Consider the following 23,810-nt stretch of genomic DNA (forward strand, 5'->3'; position numbering starts at 1 on the left):
TTTTAGCGTACGAAAATTGCGAGATGTAACACCTTATCACCACGCATTATCCCCACAAAGTGTGCATCATCATGTGAAGGTAAAGGATTCTGCACGATATTCTGGGTGTCACTGTCTTGGATCACAATCAGTTTTTTCTGAATCATCCTTTCTATTTCTTTTTTCAAATCCTGACAGCTTTCAACATTGTGCCCTGGGGCATTGGCATGGTATTTACACCTTTTAGAAAGGTCAAAGCTTCTTGCACGTGGGTCCACATGATTTGGAGGAATAGGTGCAATCATGTCATAATGCTTTAATTTCTCAAATAAGCTTGCATAAGACTATCCTATTGGTGTAAAATTATCTTTCAACCTCTGTTCCTCTCTATATCCCTGGCTTGGATGTGGGTTATAGGGCACTTGAAAATTTTATGGAGGCTGGTGGGGCTTTTGTGATGCTCGTGCTCGCCTTTTGGGGTGTTTTGGTGGCTGGACAACGTACTGAGGTGGAGCAACAGAGTATTGTGGGTTCTGAGGTGAATAATACTTCTTAGGGAATCATCGCAAACCAACGAGGCTACTCATACCTTCGAGATATTCTCCTAGGACCTTTTTGCGACCCTGATGTCATCATGGTTTCTTCATACTTCTCATTCGTGTCACTAAAATTATCAGATTTAATCTGGACAGCCTGAGTTGCGGCTTTGAGAACTGCTTGACTTATAATTCTGCCCATCTTAAGGCCATTTTCAACCATTTCCCCCATTTTGATTGCTTCCGACAAGGATTTACCTACTGCGGATATCATGTTTTGAAAATAATCTGGCTCTTGAGCCTGAAGAAAGTCAGTGATTAGCTCGCGGTCGTCCATGAGTGGCTTAACTCTAGCTACTTGCTCTCTCCATTTAATGGCATATTCCCTAAAACTTTCAGTTGGTTTCTTCTTTAGGTTTGAAAGGGAATTGCGGTCTGGGGCAATGTCGATGTTGTATTGGAACTGTTTGACAAAGGCCTGTGTCACGTCATCCCAGACATACCAGCGAGATGTGTCTTGATCCATAAACCATTCGGAGGTTACTCTCGTAAGACTTTCCCCAAAATAAGCTACTAGCAATTCTTCACTTCTTCCTGCACATCTTAGTTGATTGCAATACCTTTCCATGTAGGCTATTGGGTCTCCATGTCCATCATACTTCTCAAATTTGGGGATCTTGAAACCAGATGGCAAGTGGACATTGGGGAACATACATAGATTCTTGAAGGCAATACTCTTCTGACCTGCCAACCCTTGTATGTTTTTCAACTGTTGTTCTAAGCTTTTCACTCTTTGGGTCATTTCTTCCTGTGCCATCTTTCGGGCAGGCTTCTCAATCTTTACAGGAAGATCAAATAGGTACGAGTGGTACTTAGGAGAGTTGTACTACTCTTGCTGGGTAGCAAATTATGACATGAGTTTTCCTCTGCACCACCATCGGCTGTGGAACAGTGAGGACGGGTATAACAGCAGTGGTTGTTTGATTGGTTGTCCCTGGCATATTTTGGAAGCGCGCAACAAAAGTTCCAACTGTAGCCATACAGTTGGGAAAAAGACTGAACCCATGTGGATAGGATTGATCAGACAATGAGATCTGAGTGGTAGTAGTCGAGATGGATGTGAACTCTGAGAAGCCAGGAATAGATACGGGCGGTCCTTGGCCATTGGCCCATGCTTGACACATTTCAGAAATTTTTTGCTTTAGTACTCTATTTTCCTCAACCACAGTAGACTCTTGTTGAACCCTCTGACCTTGAGTCTCATGACTGCTTGCAACAGCTTCGATGTCAGTTGTCATTTTTTTTTCCTTTGAATTTTGTGTTGCCAACTTACCACAAACCGACCACCTCAAACTTTCTTTACAACTCAAAATAAAAGACACGTTAGAATGGACTCAGTCGGTCCTTATTATTATTATTATCATTTTTTCAGTTTTTTTAATGGTTGATCGAACCTGATGTGGGTTGCCTACGTATTATGTGGGAACATGAATCAGATCTTGCGTAGTTCGAGAAGATTAGGAATAAAGGAAATAAACTAAATCTTTTTTTGGATTTTGATTTTTTTTATCTTTTTTAATTTTCGAAAGAAAGACTTATAAAGAAGAAAGAAAATATTTTTTTATTTTAATTTTGTTTTTTGGAATTTCGAAGGAAAAACTTCTAAAGAAGAAAAAAAATATTTTTGGATTTTTGGACTTTTATGTTAAAATTATGAAAGAAAGACTTCTAAAGAAAATATTTTTGAATCTTGAACTTTCTTTTCAATTTTCAAAAAAAAACTACTAAAGAAGAAAGAAAATATTTTTGGATTTTTAGAAGAAATTAAAGGAAAATATTTTTGGATTTTTTTTTTTAAATTGGGGTCTCAAAGACTAAAGAAGGAAGTATAGGAAAATATTTTTTGATTTTTGAAAATTGGGGTCTAAAAGAAGGACTTTCTAAATAAGGAAGTAAAGGAAAATATTTTTGAATTTTTTAAAAATTGTGGGCCGGAACCGATGAGGTTTGTCTACGTATCTCATATCCGGTGAGAATCAGATGTTGAGTCCCCAAAGTCAAATGCACGTGATGCAAACAAGTATTCCTACTAGAGATCCGGCATGAGGCTATGTTATTAAAGGTTTAAAACCTGGGTGTATTGTTCTAGACCTGGCTGATCCGAGCGAATAACTCGAGCCGGGGGGGGGGCAGCATACCGGGAATATAGAAGCTTCACCGGCTTTGCAACTTAACCGAACCTCGTTCTAAAATAGGGATATGACTCTAACAGAAAAGAAGCCACACGAAGTGCACTCTTCCCAGATGATTTAGAAGACTCAGAGAGAAGAGGGTTTCGTAACAGTTTATATACAGTCCGAGCAATATCAAAGCGGTAAAAAGCGACATTTAGCACATTTGGCTCAAATACGTAAAAATCAGATAATAAATAAAAGTCAACTATAATAGTTATTCTAAGCTCGAATTCTTGAACCCTGAACCAGAAGTTCTGGGTTCTTATCCCCAGCAGTGTCACCAGAGCTGTCACACCTCCTTTTTCCTGAAAGGATAGGGAGTTAAGTGACAAAAATCGAAACGGAATTATTTATTCAAATTCAAAGTTGCCACTTGGGATAATTTATGGTGTCCCAAGTCACCGGTTTAAAATCTTGAATCGAGGGAGTTTGGCTCTGTTTTACAGTCCGCAAAACACAGAAATCTGGGTAATGAATTCTGTTAACCCGAGAAAAGGTGTTAGGTATTCCCGGATTCTGTGATTTTAGCACGGTCACTCAACTATTAATAATTGGCCTCATTATCTGATTTATAACGTATTTAGAACCTATTTATGCATGTTTTAACTTTTAACCGCTTTTAGGTTATTTAAGACAATTATGGAATTTGTTGAACAAGCCACGATGTCGTGCACTCGTCGTTTTGGTACGCATTACAAACCGTGTTATATGAAATGCACCCGCGATTTACAACGTGTTTATTTTATTATTAGACGAAATTATGGCAGGGTCACATGAAATGTATACCCGAATTAGGGATTATGTATCATGACTATGTCACGGGAACCGTACCCATAGTCGCGATAATTATATGATTAAATAAATGGAACACTAAGCCAACAGGAACTATAAACTAACATGGGAAAACAAACTATTTTTCTAAAGCATGAAATAAAATTAGCTTTAAACAAATGAGGAAACATATAGGGAAATTTTATTAAAAAGAGCAACAGTCATTAAAGAAAAACAGAGTTATCACGCTGTGGTTTTTCCACAAGAAATGAAACGAATTCTATTCCAATTTATTATTGTTAGCTATCCAAAGAAATGTTTTACTGAAAAAGACAAAAAAAAAATATTAAGATTCATTCCCTAACTAGAATCACAAATTATTTGCATTTGAATCCACAACGAAAGCAAGCAATTTGAGAACAAACTGGCGTTAAAATGGAAGCAAGTAAAATATTATCTCATGAGCCATAACAGTCCATAGTCTATTATATCATCCTTTCCCTTTACCATCTAACCACACAACAATCATCATGAAATAAATTTAAACAAACACATGTTAATATAGCCAAAAATCCCATAAGAATAATAGAATCAAAGCAAATAAAACTACACCATCACTTGACAGAACAAAGCAACTTAAAAGTTGAGAAGAATTTAGAACGGACCTTTTATTAGCTTTCAAAGTATACAAAGAAACACATTCTGAAGAAGCTAACAACGAACAGACCCGCTAACTAAAGATGTCACGACCCTAAACCCGGACTCGGTCGTGATGGTGCCTATCGTGAAACAAGTTCAGCCGACACAAATCCCCAATCCACTTAAACATTTATAATAGTTCAATGTAAGTCATTAATAAGTGATAAATTCCAAAATAAAGTATAACAGAACAGTTGCGGAAACAAACACAACCCGACATCGAGGTGTCACCAGTCATGAGCATCTAAACAACCGTCTAAAAGTAGAAAGAGTCTACATAGTCTACTACAAATTCAGTACAAATGAAAATACATATAGGAAGGAGAAGCACTAGGCTGCAAATGCCGAGCAGCTACCTAGTGAACTCCGGACAAGCTACTAGAAGCAATCAATCCTCACTAGCAGGACCCGAGGCTCCTGAATCTGCACACAGGGTGCAGGGAGTAATGTGAGTATGCCGACTCAGTGAGTAATAAAATTAAAAGCAGCTGAGCGATAAGAAAACACGTAAAACACAGCAAAATGTTTCAAAAAGGCAGTATAAAACCAATACAAAGCAATAAAACAGTGAAAACTTGCACAAAACATCTTGGTTCATTAAAAGCTCCTTTAAAACATCTTTTAACAGTGAAAACGAGTGAATGAAAAGCAGTGAGAAAAGATAAACACATAAAATTAGCCCATGGGGCAAAAGACCAATAGGATCAACCCCTCAGGCTATTTCACATCACAAACTGGGTACCCGCACTCACTGGGAGTGTACAAACTCCGGTAGGGGTCCCTTACGGCCAAAGCGCAATGTCAAGCCATCTTGTGGCATAATCAAACAGGCTCTCGGCCTCATAGCTAGCTACCTTGTGGCGTACAACTCAGACCCTCGTCCTCATAATCATGAATCAGCTCAATACCGCTGCGGCACGTAGCTGTCACACCTCCTTTTTGCGCGCCTACCCCGAAGGATAAATGCGTGAGGGAGTTTTTCCAATTTAAGTGACAATATTCGAAATGAGATTATTTATTTAATTCAGAGTCGCCACTTGGGAAAGGTTTGGCTTTTGGTGTCCCAAGTCACCGGTTTATCTTGAATCCCAAATTAAGGAAAATTTTCGACTTTCCAAATGAAGTCTGCGAACCAAAAATTCTAAGTAAGGAATTTTGTTGACCCGAGGGAAGGTGTTAGGCACCCACGGATCCCGTGGTTCTAGCACGGTCGCTTAAATTGTTATAATGGCTAAATATCTGATTTTAATACATGTTATGACTTGTGTGCTTTTATTAAGTTTAAACCGCTTTTATTATTATTTTTATAGAATTGCAACGTCGTGGAAATGGATCTTCGAACCACGTCGCAATCAATGCGCCCGTGGTTGTTGATACATTCTGACACCGTTGAGATTTGGATTTGGGTCACATAAATGCGCACCCGAATTTAAGAATGTAAATTAATTAAAAATCGCGCCTAAAGAGTCTAACGCGTTATTATCTTTGAGGAAGGCAGTGAAATTCGCTAAACGGCGCATCCCAAATTCTAAGTATTTATTATGACCAATTATTGAGGTCCCCGCAATTTGCATTTTTATTTGGCGAGGCTCATCTATTATTTTAAACGGATACTCTTAGAATGACTACATTTTCTATTTTTTTTTTGTTCTCCTAAAAAATGAAAGAAGAAAATATATGCTAATTAAATCACATGTTTGGCAAGTTCGGGCCTCTTATCAATTATTAGATTACAAAGATGCTAACGCAAAATTGCGATCGAATTTGCTCAAAAGAAAATTGTTTTGTGCCTTATTCTATAATTGATCATTGCCAAAAGAAAAATAAAATTATAAATAAAATATGGAATTGACAAACGCTATCGTCGAAACAAACAAATTATTCTTTAACTAATTTAGACTTCACATTATTAGACGAATTGAACCATTGGAAGTAATTACTTTTTTTTAACTATTTGAAAATGAACCAACCTTGACTACCAACACATTCGAGGGTTGTTAAACTTAATCGACACTTTGAAAATCTATTACATTTAAAGGAACTCTAACAAACCTTGTTCGAAATCAACTCATGACTATTAAGTTAATGACCTTAGCCTTACTACATCGAATCAAACTTCAAATACGACAGACTTACTGATTCTGTGAAATTACTAACTTAATATCCTACTTTACTAATTTGAGCCAACATTTAACATGCTTATTTTTCAAATTACCAACTACGGGATATAACATTTATAAACTATCTACATAATTTAACCTTCTGTCACAAAAATCTACACACCTAAAACAGTTTCAATTATACAGTCACGTTTCCAATATTCATACAGAATATAAAAAGAGAGCCAATATTAGATAAATCTACTTCATTTGACATCTATAAAATTGAAGGCGACAAACTTCAATTCAAATTACATCAAGGTGATTCGAAATATGTACCTGGATGTTGAAACACAACAAGAAGAAGAAGAAAGTAGAAGATCAGCAACAGCAAATGGCAGCAGTAACCAGCAAATAACACCAGCAACAGCAACAATATCAACCAGGCAGAATAAATCTCAGTGAACGAAATAGAAATAAACCAATGAAAGCGATACCAACATCCACCAAAACAGACTCGGGAGACTCAGTTGAGACCCAGAAATACCAATGTTAATCACAGGCAGAAAACAGGTGAACCCGAAACAAAAGTGAAACAGTAGTTCCTGATTTTCGGACACTCAAAGAAAGAAGCCTAGGATTGAAGTCCATAAATGAGCTCTCTCTTTTTGTTCCAAGATAGGCTCCCTTAGGTTCTCACCCCCTCCTCTTGTCCGAAATCAGTCCCCCTTTTAAAGACTAGAGCTGGCCATTTTTTTTTATTTTAACATTTCAACTTTCAGCCTCTTTTTCCTTTTTCCTCATGTGCATTTCTACCTTTTATCATTGAACCCATGTTGTTACTGATTTCTAGCTTGTTAAAACCAATTAAAAATTGACCCCCCATGCTTCCTTATTTTAAAAGCACTCAATCTATACACCTTTTCAGATGCAATTCTTTTCAGTTTTTTTTTTTAAATCCGAAAGGCTTGTTATTCTCTGCAGGCCATTAGTGGATGTTCAAATAATATTTAATGCTAATCAAGCATGGTCGGATGAATTGATTAACTCAAAAGCATCTGTCCACACATGGCTTCCACTAACAGTTTAAAGCAGTGAATTAAATCAAATTCATCAGTTAAAACAGTTCCTAGACTGATAGATAAATGGTACAGATTGACTCAATCAGAATTGAAGCAATACGAACCAAATTGTCATCAGGTTATTTTAACATTCAAGACTGCATAAACTAATCGACAACACTTATTAACAAACCATATATTACAACATATACAATCGATAACAAATAATCAAACTCGAACAGGTACGGGGGTGATTTCATAGTGATAGGCACAGTGATTTTACACAAAACTTAACCAATCGACGGAGCCTATTCAACTCGATTGCCCAAACTGTAATTACACGCAACAAAACGTGCAGAAGCAAATTCGACCAAATAAAAGGTCCGGGCGAGGTGGACAGAATAGTCGAAACCAATGAAAACAAACTCAAACTGACATTTAAACACATAAACAGACATAGACAAAACATGGAACTGACAAGGAAAAGAAAATACCTTAAGAAATTGAAGGTTAGACGAACCCGTCTTGGATTCTGACTCGGACCTCTTTTGGGGTTGAACGGACTTTAATCGAAGTGTTCTCAACTAAGAACACCTCGATTAAGGTCTATTATACCCCAACCCTTCGTTTAATTGGACAAACCCCCAAGTTTTGGATTTCTAGGGTTCTTGGAGCTCAGATTAGGGGTTTGAGCTTTTCTGGTTAGATTCGAACCAAACCAGGCTTGGTTTGGTCATGAGGGAGGTCAGGGGAGTAACTGGTGTGCATTTGGGATCGGTTGGTATAAGTTGAGTTTTGGCTCAGATCTTCAGATGAAGATTCGAGATGATGTAGGTTGATTCGAACCCCACGGTTTGCAGATCCGTGTCCAGGGGGTCGAGGTGCACTAGGGGTGTTAATTTGGTGGTCACCGGCATCGTTGCCGCCGGGTTTCAGGTGGGGGGATGGAAGGGAAGCTCTAGGGTTCTAGAGGGTTTCGGTTCAGTCTCAGAGAGAGACGAGGATGAGGGATGGGGGTCTAGCTTAGGGGGCGTGGGGGTAAGAGATGAGGGTTTATATACGAGACGGGGGAGTTGAATTTCGGCCGTTGGATCATTGATGATCAACGGCCTTGATCTTTTCACTTAAAGGGACGGCGTCGTTTGGTCTAGTGTCGGGAATGGGTCAATCCGGGTACTAGTGGGTCGGGTATCTGGGGAAAGCCTGGAGCCGTTGGATTAGATGGGATGAACGGCTCTGATTGGTCATGCCTAAACGACGTCATTTGGATTAATGAGAGAGCTGAACTGGACCGTTGGATCTGTTTGACCAACGGTCCAGATGGGAGGTGTCAAAACGGCGTCGTTCCTTGTGTCTGAGGGACAGACTGGATCAATGTGTTTTGGGCCTGATTTTCTTTGGGTTTAAAACGAGCCCAGGTCCGAATTTTTCTCAATTTTTGCACTCTTTTCTTTTCCTTCTTTAATTTCTAATTAAAAAACACAATTTCTAATTAAATTGTAAAATCAAAAATAAACTACACAAATATCAATTAACACTTACAACAATCAACACACAAATTAAAATATTTGATTAAAATAAATCACACAATGACGACACATAAAAGAAAAAATAAGTATTTTTTGCGATTTTCCTTTTAAAACCAACTATGATTTGATTAATTCCTAAATGCACAATTAAATCATAAATATGCATGCAACATGTATTCCTTATATTTTATGATTAACTACAACAAAGTAAATATTTACGGGCAAAAATAATTACAAAAATGTCATGCAAATTCTCAAAATTGTACTCGAAGGTAACTTGTTATATTTTCGATTTCTTTTGGAGTAATTTCCGTGAAGCAAAAATCACGTGCTCACAGCTGCCCCTCTTTGTCCGAAAACATGAAGAGTTTTCGTGCAAACATAAAGTGAGCGGATACGAGCGATTTTTGCCCGTTGGAATACTCCGTGTGAAGCATTTTTGAAATACTTGACCGAACCTTTGCTTCAGAGGTTTCCTACATATTCTGGGCTAAAACAGGAATCAGGTCAATGTAGTTTGGGAAGTTTTGGTAGCTGGGACTACCATGGGACTGCAATGCTGCTGTTACGTTGCTGCTGCCGCTACTGCTTTACCGAACTCCTTATTACAACCAAGGAAAATTGAAACTAAGCTAGCTATGCCTATCAACTACTAGTTACAAGATTCCTATCTATAATTCTTTCTCAACTTGATCTTGAGTCTTAGCTGATTCTACTTGTAGACTTCGACCTAAATCTTGATGCTTGCAAGTTGTAGGTGCTTGTTTATTTTTTGCAGCATTGAGTGAAGCGGAATTGGCGGAGCTCGGGACTTCAATCAGATGTTGAGCGATCCGCACTTTATTTGCTCCAGTATTTGGGCTCATCTTCTTTTTGTTCTTTTCTTCCTTTCTTTATTCTGGATCGAAACTCACTCTGTAGGTCATCTCGATCCATGTGCCTCAAGGTCAGACCTACTCAGACAACAAAACAAAACGAACGAAATTTTCTGCCCCAGTTTCACTAGGAAATTTTCGTGAGTTAATTGCCATAAAAATCTAAAGAATTGATGAGGGGATTGGAAACCTCAAGTCTAAAAGGCGCAACTCAGGGATTGGAGCTCTAATGTTTGCAAAAGGCAAAACGCTCAACTAAGGGATCAGAACCCTAATATTGGCTAGAAGGGAAAACCGCTCGACTCAGGGATTGGAGCCCTAATGTCGGCTAAAAGAAAATCGCTAAACTCAGGGATCAGAGCCCTAATGTCGACTAAAGGAAAATCGCACAACTCAGAGATTGGAGCCCTAATGCCAGCTAAAAGAAAAATCACTCAACTCAGGGATTGGAGCCCTAATGTCGGCTAAAAGAAATATCGTTCAACTCAGGGATTGGAGCCCTAATGTTGGCTAAAAGAAAATCGCTCAACTCAGGGATTAGAGCCCTAATGTCGGCTAAAGGAAAAATCGCTCAACTCAGGGATTGGAGCCCTAATGTCGGCTAAAAGAAAATTGCTCAACTCAGGGATTGGAGCTCTAATGTCGGCTAAAAGAAAACTCGCTCAACTCAGGGATTGGAGCCCTAATGTCGGCTAAAGGAAAAATCGCTCAACTCAGGGATTGGAGCCCTAATGTTGTCCAAAAGAACTCAGGGATTGGAGCCCTAGTGTCGGCTAAATGAAAACTCGCTCAACTCAGGGATTGGAGCCCTAATATTGGCTAAAGGAAAAATCGCTCAACTCAGGGATTGGAGCCCTAATGTTGGCTAAAAGAAAATTTCTCAACTCAGGGATTAGAGCCCTAATTTCGGCTAAAAGAAAACTCGCTCAACTCAGGGATTAGAGCCCTAATGTCGGCTAAAAGAAAATCGCTCAACTCAGGGATTGGAGCCCTAATGTTGGCTAAAGGAAAATTGCTCAACACAGGGATTGGAGCCCTAATGTCGGCTAAAAGGAAAGTCGCTCAACTCAGGGATTGGAGCCCTAATGTCGGCTAAAAGAAAAATAGCTCAACTCAGGGATTGGAGCCCTAATGCCGGCTAAAAGAAAATTGCTCAACTCAGGGATTGGAGCCCTAATGTAGGCTAAAAGAAAGTCGCTAAACTCAGGGATTGGAGCCCCAATGTCGGCTAAAGGAAAATCGCTCAACTCAGGGATTGGATCCCTATTATCGGCTAAAGGAAAATCGCTCAACTCAGGGATTGGAGCGCTAATGTTGGCTAAAGGAAAATTCCTCAACTCAGGGATTGGAGCGCTAATGTTGGCTAAAAGGAAAGTCGCTCAACTCAGGGATTGGAGCCCTAATGTCGGCTAAAAGAAAATCGCTCGACTCAGGGATTGGATACCTAATGCCGGCTAAAAGAAAATCTCTCAACTCAGGGATTGGAGCCCTAATGCCGGCTAAAAGAAAATTGCTCAACTCAGGGATTGGAGCCCTAATGTCGGCTAAAAGAAAGTCCTCAACTCAGGGATTGGAGCCCAAATGTCGGCTAAAGGAAAATCGCTCAACTCAGGGATTGGAGCCCTAATGTCGGCTAAAAGAAAAATCGCTCAACTCAGGCATTGGAGCCCTAATGTCGGCTAAAAGAAAAATTGCTCAAATCATAGATTGGATCCCTAATGTCGGCTAAAGGAAAATTTCTCAACTCAGGGATTGGAGCCCTAATGTCGGCTAAAAGAAAAATTGCTCAACTCAGGGATTGGAGCCCTAATGTTGGCTAAAGGAAAATTGCTCAACTCAGGGATTGGAGCCCTAATGTTGGCTAAAGGAAAATTGCTCAACTCAGGGATTGGATCCCTAATGTCGGCTAAGAGAAAATTGCTCAACTCAGGGATTGGAGCCCTAATGTCGGGTAAAAGAAAATTTCTCAACTTAGGGATTGGAGCCCTAATGTCAGCTAAAGGAAAATTGCTCAACTCAGGGATTGGAGCCCTAATGTCGGCTAAAGAAAACTCGCTCAACTTAGGGATTGGAGCCCTAATGTCGGCTAAAAGGCGACTAGGGAATGGAGGCCCTTATGTCTAAAATATCAACTTAGAGATTGGAGCCCTGATGTTGGCAAAAGTGACTCGGGAATGGAGGCCCTATGTCTAAAATCTCAACTTAGGGATTGGAGCCCTAATATTGATAAAGGCGACTAGGGAATGAAGGCCCTATGTCTAAAATCTCAACTCAGGGATTGGAGCCCTAATGTTGGCAAAAGGTGACTAGGGAATGGAGGCCCTATGTCTAAAATCTCAACTCAGGGATTGGAGCCCTAATGTTGGCAAAAAAATAGGTTGATATTGGGGATGCTAAACTAACCCTTTTTTTCTTTTTTTCTTTTTTTTTGGAATTTTCTTCTTATTTCTCTTTTCGTTTCTTTTTTTTTATTATTTTTTTTGTTCAGTAAAAATACAGGAAAGAATTTGGAGGAAACTTCCCTTTTGGGTTGATTCCTTGCTGCAAAGCTGTTTCTTGCACTTGTGCATTTCTTTTCCCTTTTGGTTGCACCTGCTTCTTGCCCGGTTGCTTTGGATTGCACATGTTTCAATTTTTCAAACAAAGAACAATTGTCAGTTTGAAAACGGTGGTTGGTTCGGTGGCCTTGATCATTCCAATTGCTTGGTCTCGGCCTCATTTTCTGTTGAGAAACTTTGTCATTGATTGGCTTCAAAGGCGACCCCTTTTCAAACTGATAAGACTCGGATTTCAGGATTTCATGATGATTTGCCCGTGTAAGGCTTTGGTTCTTCCATCTCATTCTGCTTGGGGATTTTTACTGGGGCAGATCTCATTGGGGATTTTTTTTTAATGCCTTTACTTTGGAGGTAATCAACATCGTGATCAGTCGGGATTGGACTGACGCACCACTGAGGCTGGGTATTTCCTTCACCTCTTGCCAGACGGAGCTTTGTGAAACCGGTCCTGCCACCTTTTCTTTCTAACATATTTTGGAGTTGAGGGTTAAAACGAAAGGGATTCAAGGAAAGGTAAACAAAGAGCGAAAAAATGAATTTAAAAGAGAAGCGTCCCTTTCGGGGAATAAAAAGGCTTATCTGAGGCGCATGCTGACTTTAAATTGACATGACATGATTTTTGGACTGGACGCCCGACCCTCACGAAACTTGCATTTTCTCATCAACCAAACAGATCTATGTTTCCAAACCAGGGAACCTTGCCAGAACTTTCTGAGGTGAAATCATCTTTTCGGCCGACAGCGCCCTTTGCGGGTTTTCGCTAATCGACCTCTCTCATTTCTCTTCTCACCGTCGCCCGATAGTGCTTTTTGCGAGTTTTCACTAAACGGACTCTCTCATTCTTGGTTTCTCTACTCCCGTCGCCTTATGGTGCCCGAAGGTTTTCACCGACAAGACTCTTTCATTTTATTTCTCTCAGTTTTAGAATGCATCAGCTTCCAACAATGATATTTCTTGGTTTGCCCCGCCTTTGGCAATTAATCCGAAAGACTTGTACTTGGTTTTTTGGTAAAAAGAATTGTGGATGAAATTACAACTTTGGAACCATTTGGTGGGCCCGTGGTCGAAACATTATAACATCTACCCCAGTTTCAACTTCAGGGAAAATTCGATTTTTGTTTTGGTGTGACTGAACCCCAGAGAGAGGTTGCCTACGTATCCTTTCGGAATCAAGTCAGACGTAGTTCAGGACAAACCATTTATTTTTTTTGGGTTCATTGGTGCTTTTGGATTCCAAAGAGGGTAGCCAAAGAAATGTAACCGGCTCAAAGGGTTTGTAAAAAGAGTTGATAGTGTTTGGGTAGCGGGAATAAAAAGCTTTCATCATCTCAAATGTACCAAGATGTCACCGAAGTAAACTCAAACATAGTACCTTTTGACCGCATCCGCATTCACAGCTGTTTCAGGATCATTTCCTTCAGTATCACCCAGATATAACGATCCTCTTGGTAATATCTTCCTGATGATGTATGGACCTTTCCAATTAGGAGCAAATTTTCCTTTCGCTTCCTGGTGATGCGGAAGAATTCTCCTTAACACCAGTTGACCTACTTCGAAATTCCTGGGTCGCACCTTCTTGTTGTAAGAGCAGGCCATTATTTGTTGGTACAACTGCCCATGATAGACCGCAGCCATTCGCTTTTCATCAATTAAGGTCAACTGCTCCAATCGAGTCTTAACCCACTCGCTATCTTCAATCTCTGCTTCAAAAATGGTTCGGAGCGAAGGAATTTCTACCTCTGCTGGTACCACAACCTCGGTCCCATAAACCAACAAGTATGGGGTTGCGCCTACTGATGTGCGCATTGTAGTGCGATATCCTAGCAAGGTAAAAGGTAATTGTTCATGCCACTGTCTGGAACTCTGGATTGTTTTTCTCAAAATCTTCTTGATGTTTTTGTTTGCCGCTTCAACAGCGCCATTGGCTTTGGGCCTATAGGGAGTGGAGTTCCTATGCGTTATTTTTGAACTGTTCGCATACATCCTCCATCAAGTGACTATTCAGGTTTTCCGCATTATCTGTAATAATAGTTGCAGGAATACCGAAACGACAGATAAGATTTGAATGTACAAAATCCACCACGGCTCTCTTAGTGACCGATTTAAGAGTGACAGCTTCGACCCATTTTGTGAAGTAGTCGATAGCGACCAATATAAATCTGTGCCCATTTGAGGCTTTCGGCTCAATCGGACCAATGACGTCCATACCCCAGGCGACAAAAGGCCACGGCGCCGACATAAGATGTAGCTCTGTTGGAGGTGCATGAATCAGATCTCTATGTACCTGGCACTGATGACATTTCCGGACGAAACTGTAATAGTCTTTTTCCATGGTTATCCAATAGTACCCAGCTCGAAAGTTTTGCTTCGCCAGGACATACCCGTTCATATGAGGTCCACACACTCCTGCGTGTACTTCATGCATGATTTTTCCAGCCTCTTCTGCGTCAACACATCTCAACAAATTTATATCCGGGGTTCTTTTATACAATACCTCGCCGCTCAAAAAGAATCCACTCGCATGCCGCCTAATGGTTCTCTTTTGATCTCCAGTAGCATGTTCGGGGTATTCTTGCATTTTCAAGAACCTCTTAACATCATAGTACCATGGCTGGGTACTTGGTCCTGCCTCGATTACATTACAGTAATCGTGTCTTTCCCTGATTTGGATTTCCAAGGGATCGATGTGGGCATTGCCTGGATAAGGTAACATTGAAGCTAAGGTGGCAAGTGCATCGGTTAGTTCATTGTGACACCGTGGGATATACCTGAACTCTATTGATTCGAATCGCTTGCTGAGATCCTCCATGTGCTGCCGGTAAGGAATAAGCTTGACATCTCGAGTTTCCCATTCACCCTGGGCTTTTCGGATAATCAGATCAGAATCCCCCATAATTAACAAATCTTCAACACCTTGATAGACTGCCATATTCATGCCCATGATGCAGGCTTCATATTCAGCTGTATTGTTCGTGCAAAAGAAACGAAGCCTAGCTGTAGCCGGATAGTGTTGACCAGTGGGTGAGATCAAGATTGCCCCAATTCCTACACTTTTGGTGTTTACGGCCCCATCAAAGAACATCTTCCAAGCATGAGCGTCTTCCGAGACTACTTCTATGGTGTTTATCTCTTCATCTGGAAAATAAGTACTCAATGGTTGGTATTCCTCATCAACTGGGTTCTCAGCCAAGTGATCCGCCAATGCCTGGGCTTTCATCGCCATGCGAGTGACATAGACTATGTCAAATTCAGTAAGCAAGATTTGCCACTTTGCTAATTTCCAAGTAGGCATTGGTTTCTGGAATATGTACTTCAAAGGATCCAACCTGGTTATGAGGTAAGTAGTATGAGCTTGGAGATAATGTCTCAATTTCTGAGCGACCCATGTCAAAGCACAACACGTTCTTTCCAACAAAGTGTATTTGACCTCATAACCGGTGAACTTCTTACTTAAGTAATAGATTGCCTGCTCTTTCTTTCCAGTTATGTCATGTTGTCCGAGGACACAACCGAAGGAATTTTCCAAGACCGTCAGATACAAGAACAGGGGTCTCTCTGGCTCTAGCGAGACCAGGACTGGAGGATTTGAAAGATATTCTTTGATCTTGTCGAAAGCCTCTTGACACTCAGTTGTCCATTTGATTGCTGCATCCTTCCTCAATAGCTTGAATATGGGCTCACATGTGCTAGTCAGTTGGGCAATGAATCGACTGATGTAGTTTAACCTGCCCAATAGACTCATCACGTCTTTCTTCGTTCTTGGAGGAGGTAGATCTCGGATAGACTTTATCTTTGTTGGATCTAACTCGATACCTCTCCTACTTACTATGAAACCCAGAAGCTTGCCCGATGGGACTCCGAAGGCGCACTTAGCCGGATTCAGCTTCAGGTCGTACTTTCTCAGCCTCTCAAAAAATTTCCTCAAGTCTCGAACATGATCGTCCTGAGTCTTGGACTTGACTATCACGTCGTCTACGTACAGCTCTATCTCTTGATGCATCATATCATGAAAAATGGCAGTCATGGCTCTCATGTAAGTTGCCCCGGCATTCTTTAAATCGAATGGCATAACCCAATAATAGTAAGTACCCCAAGGTGTAGTGAAGGCGGTTTTCTCGGCATCTTCTTCATCCATCAACACCTGATGATATCCAGCGCAACAATCTACGAAAAACTGTATCTCATGTTTGGCACAGTTATCAACAAGGATGTGGATGTTGGGCAAAGGGAAATTGTCTTTGGGACTGGCCCTATTCAAATCTCGATAATCCACACACACCCGGGTTTTCCCATCTTTCTTCGGTACCAGAACTACATTAGCCAACCACGTAGTATATTGGACTACCTGAATTACTCCTGTTTTCAACTGCTTTATGATTTTTTTCTTTGATTTTATCACTGATATCAGTCTTGAACTTCCTCTGCTTCTGTTGAACTGGAGGACAAATGCACCACTAGATCAACACCTAATCCTGGCATGTCATCGTATGACCAAGCAAACATAGCTTTAAATTCAAAGAGGAGTTGAATTATTGCATCTCATGTTTTCTCACCTGTGTGAATGCTTATTTTGATTTTTTGGATTTCTTCAGGAGTTGCAAAATTAACCGGTTCGGTGTCACTCGAATTCGGCTTAGGTTTATTCTCAAAGTGTTCCAATTCTCGATTTATTTCCCTAAAAGCCTCTTCTTCGTCATATTCCGGTTCTTGGTTCATTATTTCACAATTAAACAGCTTGTTTGGATCTGGGCGTGAAGTCCGCAAGCATGTCATATTATTTAAAGCCGCATTATTATAACCAAAAGGAAAAGATAAAAGAAAAATAGCAAAAATCAGAAAGAATAAAGAAAAATGATGAAATACTGATTTTATTCCTTGGAATTGGGAAGATAACAGGGTTTATATTTCAGGAAATTAAAACAGGAAACTAAAGAAAAACATCCGAGTTACACCCTGGAATAACTCGTGATACAAGAAAGGTGGCAGGACAAGTCTACCCGGACTCCTGCCTGACTGGGAACGGTGTAGCCTCCCAATTTTGAAGCTTAGCACTTGGCCCCATGTATAGCACCTCAGCGGTACTTGTGCCTTCTCCCAGCTGAACCATGTGAGTTTCGTAAAGCATTTCTCTCATTGCCCCACATATTTCTTCAATCTCTTCGGCAATAAAGGCCTCGTCATCTTCTTCTTCAATGTACTTTGGTCTGACGAAAGTTTCGTACAAATGTGGCAATGGTCGAGGCAACTTCCATCCCTCATTTTTTTCTCTTCTTTGCCCAATCTTCATCTTTTGGAGTAGGTTGAAAGCCTATCCCAAAGAGTTTCTTAGTGGAAGGCAAGGTGATAAGTTCCGTTATTCCTTGCAGCGATTTTCCAAGCCCTTTTACCGATTTGAATCCCTGTCGGATCATTTCTTTAGCAACCATGATTGAAGCGTTGGATAAGAAAGGTTGGGGACAAGGGCTCCCTTCTTCATACTGCTCCGCCAGCACAACTTCAAAAACCTGATAAACTGTGTGCTCACTCCCTTCTCCTGCTTCAAGACATGGGATGGATGGGTCCCGATAAATAGACTGTTCGTCTTCTCCGTGGACCACAATTTCGCGATCTTCATCTTCAAACTTCACCATTTGGTGGAGAGTGGAGGGTACAGCCCCCGCAGCATGAATCCAAGGTCTTCCGAGTAGAAAATTGTAAGATGTGTCCATATCCAGTACCTGGAAGGTTACTTCGAAATCCACCGGCCCGATAGTCAATATCAGGTCTATTTCTCCGAGGGTGTCCCTCTTGATACCATCAAAAGCTCTTACACAAACATTATTGGGGCGAATCCTTCCGGTCCCAATTTTCATTCTTTGCAGCGTGGAGAGCGGGCAAATGTCAACACCCGAACCCCCATCCAACATTACTCGCTTGACGTACTAGTCTTCACACTTGACCGTCAGATGTAAAGCCTTGTTGTGAGCTGCTCCCTCCGGAGGCAAATCGTTCTTGCTAAAAGAAACTTGATTAACCGCGAAGAACCTTTCCGTCATTCTTTCAAGTTGTTCAACTTAAGTCTCAGTCAGCACATACGCTTCATTCAAGGTTTTGAGCAGGATCTTCTGATGTTCGGCGTACCTCATTAGCAAAGATAGCATAGACACTTGTTCAGGGTATTGGCACAACTGATCCACCACTTCATAGTCAGGCATATTCATCTTCTGGAAGAAAGCCTCTACTTCTTCAGCGCTCACAGGCTTCTTGGGTGGGAAGCGCTTCCGTGTGGCATTGTTCACTTCTTGAATGTCTGAATATTTTCCTGCAAAAGTATTTTCTGGAAGTTCCCCCGTGATTTCTTTGCCTTTTTATGTGACCAATGTTTGTTGATAATTCCATGGAACCGTGGATGGGTCTGTCATTGGCTTCTGTGGCACGCGTCCGATAACCACTGGCTCATCCAGCCGAGGCGGTTTAATCGTCCCCCGGACCACATAGGCTCCTTTCGACACGTACATCGGTATTCCCCTTTTATTTCGCATCTTTGTGGCTTCTCTGATCGACCTCGTGGAATATAGAGAACTTTATTATTCGAAGGCAACATCGTCTCCGTTTTTGTCTCTGCCTTCTTTTCGAGTTCAGTCTTGACAGTATCAGTCTTTTTTTCCCTTTTCTCCTGCTTCGGGGCTGCTTTAGGCTTTCTCCCTGCATCGACAATGGCAATTATAGCTTTCAGGGTAGGATCAAACTCCTTGTCCTCACAGATCATCCCAATCAATGGCCCATTATTGTGAGCGGGCAACGGATTGTTGGTCACGTTTGGGACCTACTCGTCCCTTAATACTATCTTTTCCAGTTCTATTAAGTTCTCTACCACCCTTCTTAAAGTCTAACAATCATTGGTATCATGCCCTTCTGCTCCCGAATGATAAGCACACCTGACACTGGCTTTGTAAGCAGGTGATGCTGGATTGTGCCTTGTCTGAGGGACTGGTTGCAGGAAACCCATCTGGACTAGTTTTGGGAATAGGGTAGAATACGGTTCACCAATGGGTGTGAAAGTTTGTCTTCTGGATGGTTCTTGAGGACGGAAATTATTTTGGGGTAGTTGTTGATTATAGTGGTTTCGGTAAGGAGGCTGATTTCTGGGAGGTGGAGCTTGGCTCTGATTGGCTTGTTGCGGTGACCGGACATAAGGTTGAGTATTCATGGCCGAGTATGGCTGAGGAGTATAGGCCAGATCTTGGTGAGGGTAATAGTGCTGCGGGGTCCTCTCTGAGAAAAGAGGTCCGGGAGTATAGTTTCTCCTTGTACCTGACGATGCCATGAACGTTTCTTCCCTTTTCTTTCCTTTTGCTATTCCTCCAGGCCCACCCTGAATGGCTTGGGAGGTAGCTCTGATAGCAGATTGGCTTAGAATTCGACCCGTTTTTAGCCCATTTTCTACCATTTCTCCGATCTTAATTGCTTCTGCGAAAGGTTTCCCCATGGCCGATATCATGTTTTGGAAGTAATCTGATTCTTGAGCTTGGAGGAAAGTAGTGACCATTTCTATTTCATCCATGGGAGGTTTTACTCTTGATGCCTGCTTGCGCCATTTAATAGCGTATTCTCTGAAGCTTTCTGAGGGTTTCTTCTTCAAGTTTGACAAAGAATTCCTGTCTGGTGCGATGTCAATATTATACTGAAACTGCCTTACAAAATCTCTGGCAAGATCGTCCCAAATGTGCCATCGAGATATGTCCTAATCCATATACCATTCTGAGGCTATGCCCACCAAGCTTTCTCCGAAGTATGCCATCAACAATTCTTCTTTGCCGCCAGCCCCACGCAATTGGTTGCAATACTTTTTGAGGTGAGCAATGGGATCGCCATGCCCATCATATTTCTCAAACTTCGGTGTTTTGAACCCTACGGGCAGGTGCACATAAGGGAACATGCACAGATCAGTATAGGAAACACTCTTCTGTCCGCTTAAACCTTGCATATTTTTTAAACTCTGCTCGAGGCTCCTCATCCTTTTTGCCATTTCATCTTGTTCAAGAGCTTTGGGATTTTGGTCTTGCCCAGGCGTAAGCTCGTATTGAGGCTGCTGAGGGTGAGTGTTGGTGGTAAACCGAGTCGGTTCCAGCGAGAAGGATGGTGCTTGAAATGTGAATAAGGAAGAGTCAAAATTAGGCCTGTGTGTAGCGGGTTGTGCCACGAGTGGACAGGGCGGTGCAGTGAATATTTTTGTAGCCACATCTGTCGTTGACATCCGGGGATAAGAATCAGAGGGTGATCCAGCGGAGTGGGCTGAAATGGTAGGGTACCCGAATGGGGTAGTTGGATAACTTTTGGGGATGTTGGAAGTCCCACTTGTCCTAGAGAACAACTCGGGGAATCCAGGGATTACACTTGGCGGCTCTTTTCCATTTTTCCAGTCATCCAACATTTCCAACATGCGAAGCCGCAAGATTCTGTTTTCTTCAGCACTTGCTGATTCAGAAGTTGGGATGGCCGAGATTGAACTCTCTTCGGAGACAGGAATTGTTTGCAAAGGAATTTCTGAAGACATCTCTACACTTCCCTTTGATCTCGTGAAGTAAGTGTGGATACTTTCTCTCGACTTAGTGACGGGCAGCTGAACACTTCCTTTCGACCTCATAAAGTATGAATGTGAGGCCAGACCTCCACCAAACCAAACCACCTTTCTAAAAACCTGGACTTAGCAGCAAGCAAACAGTTAGTTTGAAACAAATAACAAACAGGTAATCTCACGTTGGGGTGTGATGCACCTATACAGTTAAGTGAATTTCTACATGTTTGCATCGATAACATGCGTCATTCCGGCTTCTCTTTATGCTCCCCTTTATTTATTTATTTTTTATTATATATATATATATATATATATTTTATTATTTGAAGTTAAAAAAATGTGACCGGATCCGATGAGGATTGCCTACGTATCACGATGCCGCGTGAATCAGATCATTACATAGTTCAAGACAAACAAATGTAAAAACAAAGAAACATTTTCTTTTTTATTACTAAAACAATCTATTAATAACTAACATTTTTGAAAAAGGGAGAAAAACAGACTTGAAATAAATACAAACTCAACAACTACTGATACACCCTGATGCAAAAAGATAGACAAAAGACGCCAAGACGGAAAATATAGACTCGACCTATAAATAAAATAAAGCCTTAAAAGTTGGCGTCCGCGGGGCATCGTTCGGCCTTGCCGCGGGCTTAGGTGCGAGGTCCCTTTCAAGTTGTTCCAGCTCATACATGGTTTGCTTGACATAAATCATCACTGCCGAGAAGAAGGTAGTGCGGGTCGTATCTTCGCATCGTAGACACCTCCTAATGATGGCATGGGCAATGGTCTTAATTTTATCCCTGGTTTGCCTCCTTTCTATGAGTAGGCGCTCTGTTTGATCATTACGGGCCTTCAAAACCCGAAAATCCTGGAGATGTTGATTCTGCCACTGCTGGATTTCTACTTCCATTTGGGCCAGTAAATCATAGCAACGTCTATTTTCAGCTTCAAAGGTTCAGGCTAACTCAAACATTTTGTCCTCAAGAGTGGCCACCTTTCTCTTCAAATTGGCAATGGTTTGCTTGTGGTCCCTTTTCAACTGCTGCAGGTACCGGTTGCGCTCTTCTGTTCTTTTTGCCCAGTGTGTCTCGAGTCCTGCTATGGTATTCTCAAGATTCTCCGACTCACTCCGGCACTCACCAATTTCCATTTTTAAACCTTTTATCAGTCGCTCATCCGACCGGCTCCTTTGTTGGTTATCAGCGGCTATCCTTATTTGCTGGATTTGGGCCAAGAGCGTCTCGTTTTCCTGGGTCAACCTGTTCTTTTCTCCCAGATCAGTAGTAGCTTGCACGTTGTGCTCATATTTTAGACCTTCAATTTGTTGTTTCAGCTTGCTGATTTCAAACCGATAGCCTTTTTCTTTTGCTAACCAATCCCATTGCTCATGTGATGACTCGGCAAAACTCAGGATATGGGGTCTTTTAGCCGGCCTTTTATGCTCAAGTTCTCTTCTATACCACACAAGGTACCCTGGTGCTACTTCACCTTTGGCCCGATCCTGCACGCAAGTATTTGCTTTTAAACATTGGCATTCATTCCAGATCTGGCGGACTTTTGCTTCAGGAAATTGTCCGTTAGGGCTAATCTCAATTGCTTGAGCACTAAGATCTTCCTCGTGTGGCACTATCTCGCATCTCCCGAGTTGTCTCAAAACTCGACAGGGTGCATAAGGCTGAATGCTCTTAAGTCCCATCAATAGAAAGTGGGTCCTAGCGGTCGGCATATATATGACCTCATCAACAGCCAACCATCCCAGTGTCCATTGTATTTGGCTGGCGGTGAGGGTTCGAAAGAATGAAGTCCATGCCGTAACTCCCTCGGGTAGACTGACCTCCTTGATTCTCGTGTAAAACTCTTCTATGCAAGTCTTTTTCGAGGAACCATAACTCAAAAGCTCGGAATCGGTGGCAGAGATGTTCAGTCATCCATATTTGTAGCAGCAAATTACACCCCTCGAAAAAATTCCCTCTGGCTTTGCAGGCTGTGAGAGCTCGAAAGATATCAGATACTACCATAGGCGCGAGAGTGCTTTCATTTTGAGTGAGCAAAGTACTGACGACCCCGAATATTTTCATATCAATGTTTCCGTCTTTCCTTGGAAACACCAAAAGGCCGAAAAATGTTATCATGAAAGCCACTCATCTATGCTCATCCCACTTCTGACGGTTACCTTTGCTGCATAGCTTGTTAACCGGATTGTTGAACCCTCCTATATGATCATATCTGTCGTATATGAAGCGCGGACTACAGAAACCTGCGGCCAAATCTGGGTTATGGACCGTCTTGGGTATCTTTAATGAATCTAGAAAACGATGCACAGTGACAGCTCTTGGGGCAACCAGTATTTTTTCCTTAATGGAACTTCAGCATTTTCGATGTACCCGGCTATTTCCTCCAGAGTCGGGGTGAGTTCAAAATCGGAGAAGTGGAAGACATTGTGTGCCGGGTCCCGGTAGGTGACCAAAGCTTTTATGATATCTCCCCGAGGCTGGATTTCCAATAAACCCGTGAGACCTTTAAGATATTTCTTGACCTCATCTTGCCCTTCACTACCTAGATCATTCCACCATAGCCGCAACTTGACAGGGACTTTAGCCATTATCGAAAAGTGTTCATTTTGCATTGTGCTCATTCTGCACATTTATTAGGGTGATTTAAGTAAAAGATTATTTGACTATGTTTTAGAAAGAAAGATCCGATTTTCAAACACGGCCTTTCAGCACTTCGGGGATGAAGATTTTAAGGCTGTGAGGGTCAACCGATCAAAAACTCTAAAGGATGATCGAAAGTGGCCATTTATGCAAAGTCAGCCTTCCGCCGTCCCTTTCGGGAACATTTGGCTATTTTTGACAAACAGCATAGCCCGACATTGGGAGCATGGCCTCACAGAGCCTCAGGGACGA

At 41.5% G+C, this 23,810-nt stretch overlaps 2 protein-coding genes across 2 annotated transcripts; both read right to left on the reverse strand.

The window, feature by feature from the left end:
• Nucleotides 1-13,700: 13,700 nt before the first annotated feature.
• LOC138873003 (uncharacterized) lies at nt 13,701-14,147 on the reverse strand. The gene has a single exon (XM_070151428.1). The coding sequence runs from the start codon at nt 14,145-14,147 to the stop codon at nt 13,701-13,703; it is 447 nt and encodes a 148-aa protein (XP_070007529.1).
• A 1,442-nt stretch (nt 14,148-15,589) lies between these two features.
• Nucleotides 15,590-18,247, reverse strand: LOC138873004 (uncharacterized). Its single transcript, XM_070151429.1, has 5 exons — nt 17,729-18,247; nt 17,413-17,649; nt 16,687-16,776; nt 16,276-16,482; nt 15,590-15,667 (listed from the first exon to the last, which is right to left on the reverse strand). Exons 1-5 carry the CDS (start codon nt 18,245-18,247, stop codon nt 15,590-15,592), a joined length of 1,131 nt encoding a protein of 376 aa, XP_070007530.1.
• Between the last annotated feature and the right edge of the window lie 5,563 nt (nt 18,248-23,810).

This window comes from Nicotiana sylvestris, chromosome 7 (assembly GCF_000393655.2).
Source record: "Nicotiana sylvestris chromosome 7, ASM39365v2, whole genome shotgun sequence".
NCBI classification, from domain to species: domain Eukaryota; kingdom Viridiplantae; phylum Streptophyta; class Magnoliopsida; order Solanales; family Solanaceae; genus Nicotiana; species Nicotiana sylvestris.